Below are 17,995 nucleotides of genomic sequence, written 5' to 3' on the forward strand. Positions count from 1 at the left end.
TTGAAAGCTTAGCTTCATAAATGTTACCACGCCTGTATCCTTTTAGAACAACTTTGCCTTTGGATTTACTCACAACTTCACAGTGTTCTTCAAAGAAATCAACATGATAACCTCTGTCACAGATTTGACTTATACTCAGCAGATTGTGTTTAAGTCCTGAGACCAGAGCTACTTCTCTAATGATGACATTCCCAAGATTAATATTGCCATATCCCAATGTTTTTCCAATGTTGCCATCTCCATACGAAACACTTGGGCCAGCTTTCTCTATAAAGTCTGATAGCAGGGCTTTATTTCCAGTCATATGTCCTGAACATCCACTGTCCAGAACTAGAATATTTTTCTTGTTGCCCTACAATCACAAAGACCACTAATGATTAGTTTTAAGGACCCGGACTTGCTTGGATCCTTTGGCCTTATTAAGTTTGTTAACATTTGCAGCGGATTTAGCATCAGAGTTTATGTTAACATTTTTCTTATCAGAACTTACACTATCAGACTTTGAATCAGAATTTACACTAGAAGGAATAATGGAAACTTTCTTCAAAGAAGGTTTTATTTGATAATAATCATAGTACAAACTATGATATTCCTTAGAAGTATAAATGGAATGCCATAAACTACCACAATGAAAACAAGGATTTTGTGGTTTATATCTAACAGACTGACTCTTAACTCCTGATTTTGAAGGTAAGGAGTTTATGTTCTTATTCTTCCTGCAAAAAGAAGCCAGATGGTTAGAACTTCCACAGTTATGACATGTTTTCCTAGGAGCATCAGGAACAGGTTTATAATCATTGCTTTTATTCACAACTTCCTTTCCATTCCTATTTTTCCTAGGTGATTTTACCTTGTTTGCATTCTTAACATCTTTCAGCTTATGCTTAAGCTGCTTCTTTGTCATTAAGCCTATGTTTACTTCAGCTGTCTTTTCCTGTTTTAGTTTGTCAGAAGTTAATTCCTCTTTAACTTCTGATTTCTCATTATCAGACTTTACAGTTACAAACTTAACAGGTTTTAACTTTGGCTTTTGCTTAACAACAGGCTTAATTTCTACAGTTCCTTTATCATTCTTATCCTCTCCATAACCTAAGCCCTCTTTCCAATTTTCACTACTTAGCAAATTTTGAGTTGTTCTGCCAGAGTTAGTCCAAATCCTGATAATCTCTCTTTCCTTTTCTAACTCAGTTTTTAGAGATTCATTCATTTTTAGCACTTCACCCCTAACATAAAAAGCATCATCTCTCTCCTTCTGAGTTTGATGGAACATAACTAACTCTTTTTCTAGGAAATCATTTCTTTTCTTAAAAGCAAGATTTTCAGAAGTTAATTCTTCACATGTTAAAGTTTGATCTCTATAACTAACAAACATGGTTTTAAGATATCTTCTCAACTCATTGATATCATCAGTATGAAAAGCATAAGTAGTCTGAGGTAATTTTTATATTATTAATCCGTGTTAGAAAAAATTAAAGTCTACCTAATTTGTTGTTAGATATAATATAGGCTTAGGATTGTGGGATAACTGCAATCCGACCCTAATAGTCGGAATATTAAAAATTTGATTACAAATATGTGTGTAAGATGTTTGGATTTATATAATTATGAGTTTTTTTTTCAATTTCTATAATATCCAAAACTATTTTAATAAAATGAAAATAGAGATGATTCAGTATAATTGCGTCGGACTAAAATAAATCAATACATGCTATTCATCCGGGTTAAAAATCTTTTTACAAACGATTCATGATAAATAAAAATTAATATAAGAAATAACTATACCAGCTAAAATAAAATAATATGTATTTTTATCATTGAATTAAACTAAAATAAATTTGAATATAATTAATTGAATTTGTTCGGTATTAAAATAAAGATAATTTGTTTATTATTGATGTGAGTTAAAATTTATTTTTTAATTAAAACATAATTATCTTTAAGAATTTTAACAAACTAAATTTTTCAATAACTGATATTTCTTTCATTTTATTCACAAGGTACATAGCCCCATTCACACCTCTTTTATTTTAAGCATTAACAAGGTACATATAGACCAGATAACGGAACAAATATTCCTTGTACTTTCGTGTTTTTGTGTACCAAATCTTAAACCCGAACCGACCCAGATTTACATTCGTATGCCAATTTGCTGACACTAACTCGAACTAATCTATTCGTGTTTACCCGTTTTAGTATACTAAAGTACACGGATTATATACGAAGAATATTAATTATTAAAAAATGTAATAAATAATTAAATTGTGAATTGCTCACTTATGTAGTCAATGAATAATAATATATATATTAATATTTATAATTAAATATACGTTATTTATAATAGGTAAAATTCACATTAGGTATTTATTATATATATATATATTTATATTATATATTTTTTAAAATATAATTATTTATTTATTTTCGTGTACTTTCGTTCCGTGTCGTGTACCTATATTGGAAACACAGACCCAATACTGATTATATTCGTGTTTTTTCGTGTCCATGTACTTTCGTGTTCGTATACTAATTTTTCAAACTCAAACACTACTTATTCGTGTCATTTCGTATCATATTCACATATTTGTATACCAGTATTGTCATATCTAGTAGGGCTGAGCAGAAAAACTGAAATGAAACCGAAACCGAACCGAAACCGATAAAAACCGACCAAAATTGAACCGATTAAAAATGAACCGAATTAAAACCGAGAAACCGAAAAACCGAACCGCTACAAATAGTCCGGTTCCGGTTTTGGAGTTAAACCGGACCGATAAAACCGAAACCGAACCGATTATTATAAATATTAATAAATAAACATATGTATTATATCAATAATAAATGCGAGATCATTTCATTGACTTGTGTTGTAGTCCAAAAGTAAAAAATAAATGTAATTTGGAGATAAATTGACATGGAATTAGTTCAAATTGATTGGCAATTGATACTGCAGCATAACATATTGATAAGGTGTTAACTATAACCAATAGTTCAATGTTAGTTGAAATTTAGTTTTAGGCTCTGAGTAATGACTAGTTAGTAGTGTCTTTGAAATGTCAATATTAACCAGAATGTGAGAATCAAGATATCATTAGCTAAGATCCAAAAATGAGAGTCAAGATAATCGTGTAGCAGGTTTTGTATTAATTGAATGTTGTGTTTTACCAGCATTAGGCAGGGTTTACAATCTGCTAATGGAAAAATATGCGATGGATAATGAATTTAATCGCATGAAGTGAACTTTTTTTATTCAAGTCGTAACCGGTTTTAAAACCGAAACCGATAAATTAGAACCGAACCGGGACTTTTGAAACCGAAACCGAAACCGGTGATTCGGTTGCGGTTTCCAATTTTTAAAACCGATGATCTTCGGTTTCGGTTCTGATTTTATTAAAAGACCGAGCCGAACCGAACCGTGCTCTCCCCTGTTATCTAGGTACATAGCCCCCTTCACAAGCTTCTGAACTTAACGGCAAGCTGAATTATTTTTTAAGCAAGAATTCGACGGAAGCTCAAGCTAAATTTCTTCATTCTTATTTGTTAAATTTAAATCTGAATAATAATTTCTGAACGATTATAATTTTGAACGGGTGATTAATCTGAATATTGAACTAGTAATATTGTTTGTTAAATTAATATAAAAAATTTCTGAATGATAAAATTAATACTTTTTTAATTTAATGATATTAAATTTTTCTACTTCATAGTATTATTATGTTATACTCCCTCCGTCCCGGTGGGTTGTTTACATTGGGGGACGGGGGATCGATACGCATTTTAAGGCTACCGTAAAATATGGGTCCCTAAATAATTTTAAATATTTTTTTCTTTTAAATAAAAATATAATGTTTAAACTTTTATACAGAAAAAGAAAATTCTAAAAAAAAATTATAGAACTATATTTTATAGTAGCCTTAAAGTGCATGTCAAGCATGAGGCAAAAGTAAGTAAAGAATACAGGGGGACGGAGGGAGTAGTATTGTATATACTTATTTTTTTTAAAATATCTTATATTAAATTTAGGTAATTCTTATAGAATTTTGTAAAATTGATATTAAATTTTTTAATAAAATTATATTATTAACTACATCCTCATCTAAGTTATGTAAATCATAAAAAATATAATATATTAAATAAGCAAAGTTAAAAAGAATATAATAAATTTTATAATAAAATTGATATCCACCCAAATAAGGTAGAAGTGGAGGTGCCAAATAAGGTGGGGAGTTGAGATGAAACTGTTGAGGAATGTGGTTCGGCAGAAATTTTTGAAATGACATGAATGTTTAAAACAAACAAGGAAAAATGACCATTGTTATAGGATTCTAGTACTTGCAATCAACCAAGGAATGTCTACAGCATGTGTGGATATCACAATTACTATTGATTTCAATTCTTTTTTAAATTCATTAGCAATGTTAAAGTATTTTATACCTTAACAAACTCCCTCCTTCATGTAATTGCAGCAAGAATTTTTATGAAAAGAGAGCAGGGCCCATCCTGCGCTTTTTACAAAAAAATTATCTCTATGGTTAGCTGATCGATCAGCAAAATGGAAAAAAAAAACCATTCTCTAAACTTGTGAACAGGAAAACACAATTCCTATCAATAAGGACAATTGAATATAAACCAATCTCCAGTCATATATAAAAAACCACAATCACTAGTTTAATAAGTATACGATAGATAATAAAAACAACCTCCGATAAAGTTAATCTGTCCCTAATGAGCATTAGGACAAAATGACATTCTCTAGACAACCGATGCAAGTACAACACAAGAACACCATTTCAAAATATGATCTTCAAAGAATTTATAAACTCCAATCATTTGTAATTTTAATACATAACAAGAATTAACTACTCAGATTGTTTCAGGTGCCTTCTTCTTTGGGGTGTACTTCTGCCTTACTCTCACTATCTTTCTTGGTGATGTCCTTCTTCCTTGCACCTCATGAACTGATATGTCAGTCTGAGTCACATTTCTAACTTCATGAGGAATAGGATTCTGCACAGGAGGAATATCAGTTTGTCCAGTTGTGGGTGCCTCTGGTGCCTTCTTCTTGGGGATGTACTTCTTCATTATCTTAACTATCTTTTCACATCCATTTGTAATGTCTGAAGTCTAACACACACGGATAAACAGTCATTAGCACTACATGTGTGTGTTTACCAAATTATTGACAAAAAGGTTTGGTATTTACCTTTGCTGGACAGGTTCTTGTATTATGTCCATACTCAGTGCAATAGGTGCACTTAACAGTTGTATTTTGCCTTTTCAACCTAGTTGCATCAACACCAACCACATCATTTTTCTTGCTCCTTTTCTTTTTAGGCCTACCTGTTTGAGGCTTGACCTCTGGTGGAAGAGGTTTAGGATATGGGGTCTCTGTCCATTTCTCTTCACCACAGATAGGCTCAACAATATATTTGTAGCATTCCAAGAAGAGGTCTTTAGTAAAACATTGATGAATAAATGGTTCATAACCTTTTTTACTCCATGCTATGCATGCACAAGCATGATAGCATGGGATACCTGATAATTCCCATTTCTTGCAAGCACATTTATGTGCCTCCAAGTCAACGACCATCTCATAACCTCCACCTGTCATGGTGACCAAGTATCTTGCACCACCACTCCATAAAACATGGCATCCTTTGCTTTGGTCAATTGCCCTACATATAAATAGTTATTTTGCATATATAAGTCACTTAAAAACACACACAGAGAACACTGTAATTAGGATAAAAGTACTTACTTATTCAGCCTCCTCATGGCATTAGGATATATGGGGTTCAGAGCATAGCTATTTTGCATTTTGTCCCTCCTTTGTTGTATCCTCCTCATCACATCTTTGTGAATTGCTTTCAACATTGATATTATAGGAAGATCCCTATACTTTGTGATGCTACTGTTGAAGACTTCACAGTGGGTGTTGACAAAAATGTCACTCTTGCATTGCTCTGAAAGCACTCCTACTCCATTGGCTTCTTGGTTTCTCAGCTAACCAGTCATAGCATTTTTTTGACAGCTGCCCATGTCAACAACATATCAGATATGTTATAGATAAGGCAGATAGTAAAGACAATATAGATTATATATACCTTCTTTAGCTCCTCCATGTGTTTATTGAAAGTATAGTCAGTGGTGGCCCTAGCTGCCAACCACAACAACATTCTAACTCCAATTCCTTTATGGTCTTTCCACATATTTCTATAGAGATACATCACACAAAATCTGTGCTCAACATTGGGGAAAACAGCTTCAAGTGCATCAATCAGACCCTGCAAAAATAGTATTAGAAGGTGCACAATTAATGAGACTATGGTACTGTATAGTTGAGACAAGATTAAAGCAATTACCTTCTGCTTATCTGATATGAATGCCCATCTTACATCATTTTCTATATTCAAATCTTCTTTAACATTCATCAAAAACCAGTTCCAACTGTCAGAATTTTCAGCTTCTACTATGGCCCAAGCTAGGGGGTACATGCCATCATTGGCATCTGTACCTATAGCAGCTAGTAATTGGCCCCCATATGGCCCTTACTAGTGACAACCATCCAAATCCAGGAGAGGCCTACATCCAGCCCTAAATCCCCTTTTTAATGGCCCAAGACAAATGTAAAATCTCTTAAATCTCTTTCTACCATCACTCACCTCATGTTCTTCAGTCATCAATTTGATAGTGCTATCAGGCATGACTTTCAGCAGCTCATTACCATACTCCCATAACTTCCCATACTGATCAATATGGTTCCCATTAATTTTCTCTAATGCCTTCTTCTTTGCCCTGCCTATTGCAAAAATGGAAACATGAAAGTTCCAATCATTTACCACCTTCTGTAGGAATGAGGCTAAGGGCCATGTGGGATTCATTCTGATATCATCCTCATAATAGTTAGCTATCCATCTTGAATTTATCTGTTTCTGGTGAAAAGTCTGTGTGCATGTGTGTTTAGGATTATACACCTTGATCTAGTAGGTGTCTGTCCTCTATGGCTTTGAGGCATATATCTTCCACTCACATTTCCCTTCACAAATAAACCTCACCCTACTTCCATAGTTCCTGCACTACTTAATAGGTCTCCTCTCCAGTATAGCTTATTTTTTAACTGCATCTCTAAACATTTTTGATGTTGCAAATAGCATACCAATCTAAAATTTGGGTTCCTTCATGTCTGTCTTAGGGTTGAATACTGGATAAGGAATCTCATCCTCATCAGTGCTATTAGAGGCCATCCTCTCTTCTTTACTGTCTATGAAATGACTAGAAGCATCAGATGCATACCCTTCTTCATCTTCACTAACACTATCTGCTTCCTTCTCCATCTGCACATTGGCCTTGCCTTCTTCATCAGTTTTTTTGACCCTGCCATCTTTCTCAGCTGTATTGACTGTTGTTTTGTCCTTACCTTTTTTCTTAGCTTTTTGCTTGCTCTTCTTCTGTCTTTCACTCTTGTGGTTGCATACTTCCTCATCAGTGCTGTCTAAATTTGAGGAATCAGAATGAAAACTGCAGTCACTTAGCTCATCTGGGATGTACTTCTCATCACTGTCCCCATCACTCTGTAAATCACCTTCATCATCAACCATTTCCTCAACATCACCCATTTGTTCTACATTTTCCTCAACATTATTCATAGGTTCAACATACTGAATGTTCATATCCTGTGAAGGTTGAAAGTCTTGGGTAGGTACACCATCAATATCAACAACACTCAGAGGTATCATGGTCTCTGAATAAACATATATCATTCTATCAGCAGGCATTATTTTACACATCTCAACAATATCACTATCACTTTGTAAAGGCCATAAACCCCTAGAAATATCTGTCTTTGGTAACTTATATAACAAGGTGTGTGCTCCTAATACACCACAATCCCTTAACATATTTCCTAACTCTATAAGGCTCATAGTGTCACTATCACACATGTCAACAAAATCAATTTCTCCACCTACATATCTCACAGGGTTCTCTTCAAACTTTCCACCATAGTGTAGTTTAATACTAAATAGTCCTGGATACTCTGCAAAGAAAATGAAGAAATAATTGCATACAAATTCATACTCTATACACTTAAAATAGTGCAAACCCTAATAGTACAGAACAAAACCTAAAATACAAAAAAACAATTATTTTTGACTATTTGTACACTCCTGATGAAACACAAGGGACCACCATAAACATATTTTTATCACTTTTTAGTATAAAAACGAAAAGGACCACATGAATACAGCTCGAAGAACATGCAACACTTTAAACAGATAAAAAGATTCAAAACTAAACTATAAATTCATATTCTAACAAAATAAAACCCTAATCGAACATATATGTACAAGAATACAAAAAGCCCCTTTTCAATTAGAACCCTAGTTCTCAATTAGAACACTAACCTCCGTAATCAGGACCTTCATGAGGCTGGTAAGCATCTTTGTCATTCCTATCTCTGATGAACCACGCCATTGTAGCAGCAACAACGATCTTCTAGCGGGAAAAAGAGTTTTGCTTTCTTCTCTAAAAGGCGGGAGACATAGATGGAAACTTCTTTCTTTCAATAAAGTGGCAGAAGAATATGATTGTCGCGTTGTAATAAGGATATGACAATCATACCCCTGCAAAAAGAGACGGAGTTAGTAGAAGTTAACGGAATCACGCAAACTGTAAAAATTTTATTACTGCGGTATTTCAAGTGAGAGATAGTGAAAGTTAGTATTGCAAGTGATCTGACACCCAAAATATAAGTACATAAAGTGCACTTTCATCCTGAGTATGGACATAATACAAGAACCTGTCCAGTAAAGGTAAATACCAAACCTTTTTGTCAATAATTTGGTAAACACACACATGTAGTGCTAATGACTGTTTATCCATGTGTGTTAGGCTTCAGACATTGCAAATGGATGTGAAAAGACAGTTAAGATAAGGAAGAAGTACATCCCCAAGAAGAAGGCACCAGAGGCACCCACAACTGGACAAACTGATATTTCTCCTGTGTAGAATCCTATTCCTCATGAAGCTAGAAATGTGACTCAGACTGACATATCAGTTCATGAGGTGCAAGGAAGAAGGACATCACCAAGAAAGATAGTGAGAGTAAGGCAGAAATACACCCCAAAGAAGAAGGCACTTGAAACACAAACAAATGTTCCTCCTGTGCAAGATCCAATTCTTGACAAATCAATTCCAGAAGTTGGTGGTGGATCATGTGAAGGTACCCAAGGTGGTGTATTCAAGACAAAGAAATGTCAATAAAAGTCAACAAACACTCCTCTTGGAATTCAGCCCAAGACAGTGAGTACCAGGAACAATGTCACAACCACTACCTATGAAAATATTCAGGCCAGGAGAAGAGAAATGCAGTCCAAACTTAAGGACAATCCAGTTTGGAAGATTTAGATTTTTCATGACTTCTTTACTATGAAAGTTTGTCTGTGGTTTTTTTATATTCTTGGACTATTTATGCCTTACTTTTGGATGTAATCTGATGACTATTTATGCCTTACTTTTGGATGTAATATGATGACTATTTATGCCTTACTTTTGGATGTAATTGGTATGTGTTAAGACAGTTGACATTACATCATGTAATGACACAAGACAATGATTATGTCAAGGCACTTGATTACTTATGCATTTCATTTTGTATACCATTACTGTAGTGACTTCTTATTGCTCATACTGGTATATGGCTAGTGAAATGAAATGAACAATACACAAGATTTTTTAGGAAACACAACCACCCCTACATTCTTTCACTTAGATTTGTTTACAATAACAATGATCATAGTACAAAATAAACTGATTGCATAGAAAATAAAACTAAAACACTTAAGCAAACTAAACATTAGTCTACCCCTCTACTCGTCGATTGAGTCGTAACCTTCCTCGTCCACACTGAATTATCCCAATGACTGCAGCACCATGTTCATCATGAGAGAGAAAAGGACAAACATTGCAATGACTATAAATTCTTCTTTCCTCTTCAGCTTATCCAACTGAGCTTGGTGCCTTGCAACCATTCGATCTATCCTCCGCCTGAGCTTGTCGATCGCATCAATATTTCTTTGTTGTAGCTCTTCAATCACCTCTACTGCTCGAGCACTAAGTGGTCGGTCGATCCACTTGTGATACCCGCAATTATCATCTCCACATTCTCCGAACCTCCTGCCTGCATTTACTCCAAACCAACGAGTCTTCATAACACTCATTCGGTAACAATCACACATGACATCGAGCAAGTCTTCACCAGCAGCAACATTGGAGGAGGCCATTGTGACTTTCTAATTAGGGTTTAGAATTCGATATATACATGTAATTGGGGTAAAAAGCGTGTATATATAACTGATGTAGCCGTTGTAATAAGGATATGACAATCATACCCCTGCAAAAAGAGACGGAGTTAGTGGAAGTTAACGGAATCACGCAAACTGTAAAAATTTTATTACTGCGGTGTTTCAAGTGAGAGATAGTGAAAGTTAGTATTGCAAGTGGTCTGACATCCAAAATATAAGTACATAAAGTGCACTTTACTCCCATACTCAGTGCAATAGGTGCACTTAACAGTTGTATGTTGCATTTTCAACCTAGTTGCATCAACACCAACCACATCATTTTTCTTGCTCCTTTTATTTTTAGGCCTACCTGTTTGAGGCTTGACCTCTGGTGGAAGAGGTTTAGGATATGGGGTCTCCGTCCATTCCTCTTCACCACAGATAGGCTCAACAATATATTTGTAGCATTCCAAGAAAAGGTCTTTAGTAAAATATTGATGAATAAATGTTTCATAACCTTTTTTACTCCATGTTATGCATGCACAAGCATGATAACATGGGATACCTGATAATTCCCATTTCTTGCAAGCACATTTATGTGCCTCTAAGTCAACCACCATCTCATAACCTCCAGCTGTCATGGTGGCCAAGTATCTTGCACCACCACTCCATAAAATATGGCATCCTTTGCTTTGGTCAATTGCCCTACATACAAATAGTTTGTTAGGTCACACACACTGTAGAGGGGGTGAATACAGTGTATAAATACAATCAAATCGAACTTTTAATATTTCAAGTAACAGAAAACAAACTTTATTGAAATAATAAACTCTGCTACAATATGGAACTGTTACCTCTCAGTGATGAATAATTATCACGAGAGCTGCTAGGGTTACAATGAATAATCTTCTCGAATATGATAACACTTTTTGTGTAAACCCTATGTCTATGTTTATATACTACACAGTTACAAGATAATCGCTAATTGATATGGAATATAATTCTGCTTCTTAAAATATATCAATCAGATATCTTTTCTTCCAAGTATTTTATTCTTCATAGAACTCCTTCTTCATGCATATCTCTTCTTATGTTTATCTTGATCTTCTTACCTTTAATCAGCTACTATCCTTATCTGAACATACTTCAGCACTTAAGTTCTGATATCCATCTTCTGATGATTATCTCCTAATAATATAAGTACTGATATCCTTAAGTCCTGACTTCAAGTAAGTACTGACTTATCATGTTTAAGTAAGATCTGAAAACTAAACATAAATCATATTAGCCATGACATTATCAAATATATCTAACAATCTCCCCCAACTTGTAAATTAGCAAAATATACAAGTTTAACAGATATTTGATGATATAAAAAACATTAAGTACAAATGCATGAGAATTAGACTAGATAACTACAACTTACAGTCCTTAAAGATTTACCAATATTTAACTTCTGATAAAAACTTCAGTCTGTACAAATATCAGAATTTAAGCAGTTGTAGATCTTGACTTGGCTTCATCTTCTGATCTCTCTGATGTCAGGAGTAGATCTGAGATAGTTCTTCAACAAACATCTCTCAGCATATCTAAGTTCATCAATCATTCTCCTTTTAGCATCTTTAAGCTCTGCATTATCTTCACCAATTTGAAAGATTGCAGCCCTGAGATCATTAATCTTTGCTTTTCTTATATCCTGATCTAGTCTGATCAAATAAGATTTATCAGACTCAAGATTGAATTCCACAGCCCTGTAACCCAGAAAGGTAGTTATAATTTGAGCAATCTTGGGTTTCATTTCAACTATATCACCCTTGTGATCTCTGTACTTTGGAACATATGTGTTATCAGACTTAACAGAATAAAGTCTTTTCTGTCTCAGAATCTGATCCTCCAAATAGTTTGCAGCACTTCCTGTCAATCTGTCATCCACTTGAAGTAAGAATAGTACATGCTCCAATTCTTCAAAATACTTCAAAGGAATGGCATTTTGCCTTATATGATAAACCCTACCATCTGTCATGAAGTACAACAAGATGTGTTCTTTCAAGTAGGTATGGTAAACCATTTGTACAGATTCCAGTTGATTCAATCTCTCAGGAGTTGCTCCAATACCTGGTTTACTCAAGGAAGTTGGATCATTGGTAGTGTTCTGTATTCTTCTTTCATCAGCACTTCCCAATCCAGTTTTATCTCTTGCTTCCTTTCTTGTAACTACTCTTGCTTCAAAATCACTTGCAGCAGTCTTCAAAGGTTGAGTCTGTTTTGCTTTAGTGAATCCTGGTAGGAGTGTCTTTGGTCTGTCTTCTGATATCAAGTTAACTTGAGCCATGTCAGAGGTTGTTTTAAGAACTTTTCTCGAAGTCAGAGCAAGATCATCCTTTTCATCAGTGATTTCTTCATTCTCAGGAGGCACATAAACCTTGATAGGTTCACCAACCTTTTCTTTACCCTTGGATCTTGGATCTATCTACGGTTGTGATTTAGCCAATATTGCTTCAGTATTTGTCCTTTCTTTTATCACAATGCCTTTGAGTTTTGGAAGTGTCTTTTTATCAGAAGCTTCAGATTTAGATGTAACTTTTTCTGATTTAAGTCTGGCTTCTTCTTCCATTAAACTCTCCAAGTCCATTCCTGGATTTTCCTGAAGAAATAACTGTCTTGACATTTCTTCATCAAGATCTAAAAGTTCATCAGAACTTATCCTTTTATCAGTAGCAAAACTAATTCTTTTCCCAGTATCAGAACTTGTCCTGTGACTTGTGATTTCAGCTGTTCTTGATGAGAAACCTCTACCTTGACTATGACCTCTACCGATTCCAGGGTTTCCTTGATCATCCTTTTCATCATCCTTCCCTTTCAGTGTCTTTTCAGTCTTGCATTTGGACTTAATTACTTTCTCCCCCTTTTTGGCATCAGCAGGTAGTAGAAGAGAGAAAAGCAATTCCACTGAGGCTTGGATTTCAGTAAGTTGAGATTGCTGAGAAGCTTGATTTTTCAGAATATCATTAATTTGAGCTTGTTGTGTCTCTTGAGTCTTCTCAATATAAGCAATCCTGTCAAAGGTAGGTTGGAAGAACTTTTTCTTATCAATCTTTTGAACTTGTTCCCGTTTGATGAATTCTTCCTGAATCTTGTGTAGCTCTGCATGAGTAGTTGAATGGAGACCTTGAAGATGTTTAGTACTCAATGCAGTGACTCTAAGCTGGGTTTTGAAATCACCAGAAATTAACATTTCATTAGCTTTTGTCAAGTGCTCAGCAAGATGCTGTGCATTTGGAACACAGGAAACTGAGTTCCATTCCTTAGTCCACTCCTGTCCTGCAGGAGTTTCACTCCAAGACACTGGTGCTTCTCTGGTAACAAACTTCTTAACAAGTTCAGATTTAAGAATAGTTTGTTGAGGAGCATGTTCTGAAGGACCTGCTTCATCAGCATCTGCATTTGGAGCAGCATCACCAGTATCTCCAGCATTTATAGCATCAGAACTTACAGAATCAGAATATTCTGATAGAACAACAGTGTGAGTAGCAATGGAGGCTTCAGCATCCTCTAATTGCTGATATGGTTCCAAGTTCTGATCAACAGCCATATCCTGATGCTCACCTATATTCTGATCATCAGCATCTAGATGCAGAGAAGATGTAGTAGATAATTCTGGAGTTTGAGCAGCATCAGTAACAGGTGTTGTTGATAGATTAGTTGCTTTTGGAGCTTCTAAGCAAATGACTTCACGCACAACCAAGGTCTGAATATCTATATCAGCACTTGTGCCTGTATTAACAGGAGATACAGACTTTTGAACAGGAGACACAGATGGTGTGTTGGCCTTTTCAGTAACAGCTTCCTGAGGTGGAGTTGATGGAGAAGTAGGGACTGGAGCAGATTCCTTTTCTTGTGAGATCATAGATTCCTGATCCCCTTCCTTAGCTGCTGCTTCTTCATCATCTGAAACTGGCCTTTTTGCCCTCTGTTTCTTGTATCTCTTTGTAGATATGGATTCCTTGGGATTTTCAGGAATAGTCATTCTTCTAAGCCTCTTGAGAAGCCTAGATCCCCCAATTCCAGAATCCGTCTGAGAAGTCACTTTCTCAGCTTCTTTAACAACAGGTTCTGAAGAAGGAACCTGTTCCTCAGTATCAGATTCATCTCTCAAAGCAATCTTCCTTCTCTTTTGAGGTGTTTGAGGAACAGTCTTTGTCCTCTTTGGCTTGGAAGATGAAGGGTTCATAGGAGGTTCTAAGGATAAGGGTTGAACTGTCTGTGAAGTTGAGAGATATGATCTAAGATATTGTCTTAGTGTAGGTTGAGTAGTATGGGTGGTAGGTGCTGATGGTTGTTGTGGTGTTTGGTAGGTTGTTGTTGGGTGGACATCAGGATAAACAGATTTATAAGTATCGGGATCAGCATTTACTAAGATCTGTTTTACAGACTGAGGAATCTGTAAAGGTCTAACCACTGGTTTCTTAGTGTCAGCATGTACCAGGTCATTAAAGTATCGTTTTACAACTTTAAAAGGTGGAGTTGAGGTACTGGTTAGTTGAGGTTCATCAGTACAAAAAGTATATATAAGTTGACAGAATCTAGCAAAGTAGACAACATTCCTATCCTCTGTCATCCTATCCCCAATAAAACCAATTATAGTCGTTGCAAAATCAAAATGAGTTTGGTTTATAATGGCATACCCGATGTGCTGACTCATTATGGGGATAGCATCAAAATTCGAACACTTGTTCCTAAAAGCTTTAGTGATGCAGTCGAAGAAGAAGCTCCATTCCCTTCTGATATGAGCCCGTTTCAACTGCCCAAGCTTTTCCAAACTCTGTTCATACCCCAAACTGGCCATTAACTCCTGAAGAGCAGATTCCTCTGGAATTGAAAAAGTACATCCTTCTGGGAGATGTAGAGCCTTACGTATTGTACCAGAAGTGACTGCATATGGAGAATCACCCACTTCGAAAACAATACTAGGAGTACCATTTGGACCACCATTATCAAAGTTTCCAGTTCTCCAAAGTGTCAGAACTTGTTGGCTTGAGAAGACGGAAGGTTGGGTCAATGCATACCCGATTTCACTGTGTGCAAGAAGGTCTTGCACAAAATGCAATTCAGACGGAGCTTCAGCATTATCAAGAATTGCAGCATAGTTGTTTGGAATAAATTTAGCTCCATCAATGATTAAATCCTTTGGTGCCATGAAATTAATCGAGATGTGTAAGTGCCAGTTAGGTGTTTGATAGAATGTCTATATGAAAAACAACGTTGGAAGAAAAAGGAGAGTAAAAGCAAATAGAGAGAAAAAGTATGAAGGGAAATAAAAGATTAAAAAATCCTCTCTCTGTCTTACTTATACTTTTGAAAAAAAATGTAACCGTTGGACACCTGTCAGACATGCAGTAAAAACGAATAGTTAATGGGCACGAGAAACAGTAATCATTACTTACCTACTTGCAGTTTTTCAAGGAAAAACCGTTCCACTTACCCAGTTATTCCATTAATCAAGGTGAAACAGTTTTAATTCAAAATTGAAACTGTTCCCACTTATTTAATTATTTTTCACTGCAACATCAAGATTAAAAAAAATTCGAGTGAAAATGACCATAATAAATCAGATGAGCAAGTACTAATAAAATAAAATCAGAACTTAATTAGAACAGAATTTATATGGTCATCAGAATATGAATATGGATCAGGATTTATCAATGCATTACAAAATATCTCAGAGATAGGATCTTGAAACAAAAACAAATTTCATTAATATATCAAGAGAATACATTCATGAAATTTAAATTACATCAGAACTTGTACAAGATTTTCCTAAGCTGCTAAACCTAACGTCAACAGCCTTTGTCCTAGCTCAAGAAGCAGGGCAAGGCTGATGATGAAGAAAAACAGGAAGAAGAAAATAAATCATTTCTTCTTCCTACTCTCGACAAACAGAATAGCGAGTCGTATGATTCGCTCTTGCTGGCGGAGAGCTTCCAGCCTTTCCTCCTCCAATCGCTCCAGATGGCGATGGTAATCCATATAGAAGAACAGGAGGTGGGTGAGTACCTCCTGGGGAACGGAGTCCCATATCTCATCAGGAATGGCAGTAACGTGCCATTCCTGCTGCCAATCGGCACAGCTCAGCTCCATGTTGAAGGTTTCGTAGTTCAAAAACATATTGTATCTGACCATGGTGTTTTTGATAGAAAAAGTATGAAGGTGAGTTTGTGATAAAAGAGTTGATGAGAAGGCTGATGTGAAGTGGTTGTTTATATAGGCAAGAGAATGCCAGGAGACGCAAAGAAATTTAATGCTGACAGGTAGAATTAATTTTATCTCGTCTCCCCAGACTTGGAAAAAGAAAAACATTCATTGGAAAGGGAAAACAAGGTTTAATGCGCACAAAAAACAAGTAAAAGTTGACTGTTCATGTACGAGTACCACTATCCCTAAATATAATGACTGTTAATCTTCCACTTCAACATTTTCTAGTTTAAACTGAGATTGTTTCCAAATATTATCCATAAATAAGTCAAGTAAAGAATCCGACGTTAATATCAGAACTTAGACTTATATCAGAACTTAACGGTCATCAGAACATAATCTCTTAACTCGAAAAATGAATGCCTATCTTAGTAAGTCCTCACACAAATTCTGATTTATATTCTTCAGAACATAATCATCAGAACATGCAATCAGAACTTGTCCTCAGAATTTGTGCATTATGACACAATGACTGTTCATCTAAAACAACATAGATCACCACAGTGATTTTCATCATTAATATGGAGTGTTTAGTGTGTGCATTAAGCTAAATATCAGACAAGGAGTAAAGTCTGATTCACTTCTGTACATCTTAGAAATAAGGCATAACTAAAACTTTGCTAAAGAGCTGTCATTATCCTGAAACCTACTGTTGAATGAGTTCATGCTTGAGTCCACCTCAACTATTGTGTGCTAATTTTGTGTATCTTTTTAAATTCCTTTTTACAGTGGCTTCTCAGTGTAAGTGAGTCACGACTGCTTATCAGAATTTATGCTATTATCAGAGTATTTCTCCAGTAATCATAGAGTGTGAAAAGTCACCAAGAAAATATTTTATTTGCTTTTCTGATGTATATTACTTAATACCAGCAATGCATTTGGGTCTTCCCTTCCACATTTTTACTCTAGATCTCAAAGGAGTACCTGATTTTTAATCCTTGTTTCGCTTTCTTTTTCTTTTGATAAGTGAGGTTTATCAGCACTTAGTTCATTCAACAGATTTACTAGCATCAGAACTTAACAGATGAGTAGCATTATTCTAGTTTGTGACTTAGTAATAAGATAGACAAAGTAAACTCAACTAAGCTCAATTATCAGAATTTGCTTGTGTCAATAGATTTCCACAGAAATAATTACTTCTTACATGGGATCCCTTGTTTATTGAAGACTACTAGGTCAGCATCTAGCACAGTTATCCTCATAGGATTGAATAGTTACCTAAACAGACATATCACTATCAGAGTTTAGAAACATTGATCAGACAACAGTCAGTACTTAAACATATTTTTCAATTAAGCACAGAATACACAAAGAGATTAAATTCTGTAAATACTGATCATAAAGTCTGATACAACAGAACAAAACTAAGCAGATTTAGAGAAAGAACCTGAAACCATTCCAAGTTCATTTACCAATCTTGTAAAAGTAGCTTCACACAATGGTTTTGTGAAGATATCTGCTAGTTA

General features: G+C 35.2%; 3 protein-coding genes across 3 annotated transcripts; all 3 read right to left on the bottom strand.

The window, feature by feature from the left end:
* Window positions 1-4,860: 4,860 nt before the first annotated feature.
* On the bottom strand, window positions 4,861-6,878 carry LOC141661211 (uncharacterized). The gene is made up of 6 exons (XM_074468198.1): window positions 6,560-6,878; window positions 6,360-6,478; window positions 6,102-6,281; window positions 5,756-6,000; window positions 5,201-5,672; window positions 4,861-5,121 (listed from the first exon to the last, which is right to left on the bottom strand). Exons 1-6 carry the CDS (start codon window positions 6,876-6,878, stop codon window positions 4,861-4,863), a joined length of 1,596 nt encoding a protein of 531 aa, XP_074324299.1.
* Window positions 6,879-9,905: 3,027 nt separating this feature from the next.
* Window positions 9,906-10,277, bottom strand: LOC141661212 (uncharacterized). The gene has a single exon (XM_074468199.1). The coding sequence runs from the start codon at window positions 10,275-10,277 to the stop codon at window positions 9,906-9,908; it is 372 nt and encodes a 123-aa protein (XP_074324300.1).
* Window positions 10,278-10,447: 170 nt separating this feature from the next.
* LOC141661213 (uncharacterized) lies at window positions 10,448-10,918 on the bottom strand. The gene has a single exon (XM_074468200.1). The coding sequence runs from the start codon at window positions 10,916-10,918 to the stop codon at window positions 10,448-10,450; it is 471 nt and encodes a 156-aa protein (XP_074324301.1).
* Between the last annotated feature and the right edge of the window lie 7,077 nt (window positions 10,919-17,995).

The sequence above is a fragment of the Apium graveolens genome, chromosome 5, assembly GCF_009905375.1.
Source record: "Apium graveolens cultivar Ventura chromosome 5, ASM990537v1, whole genome shotgun sequence".
Lineage (NCBI taxonomy): Eukaryota > Viridiplantae > Streptophyta > Magnoliopsida > Apiales > Apiaceae > Apium > Apium graveolens.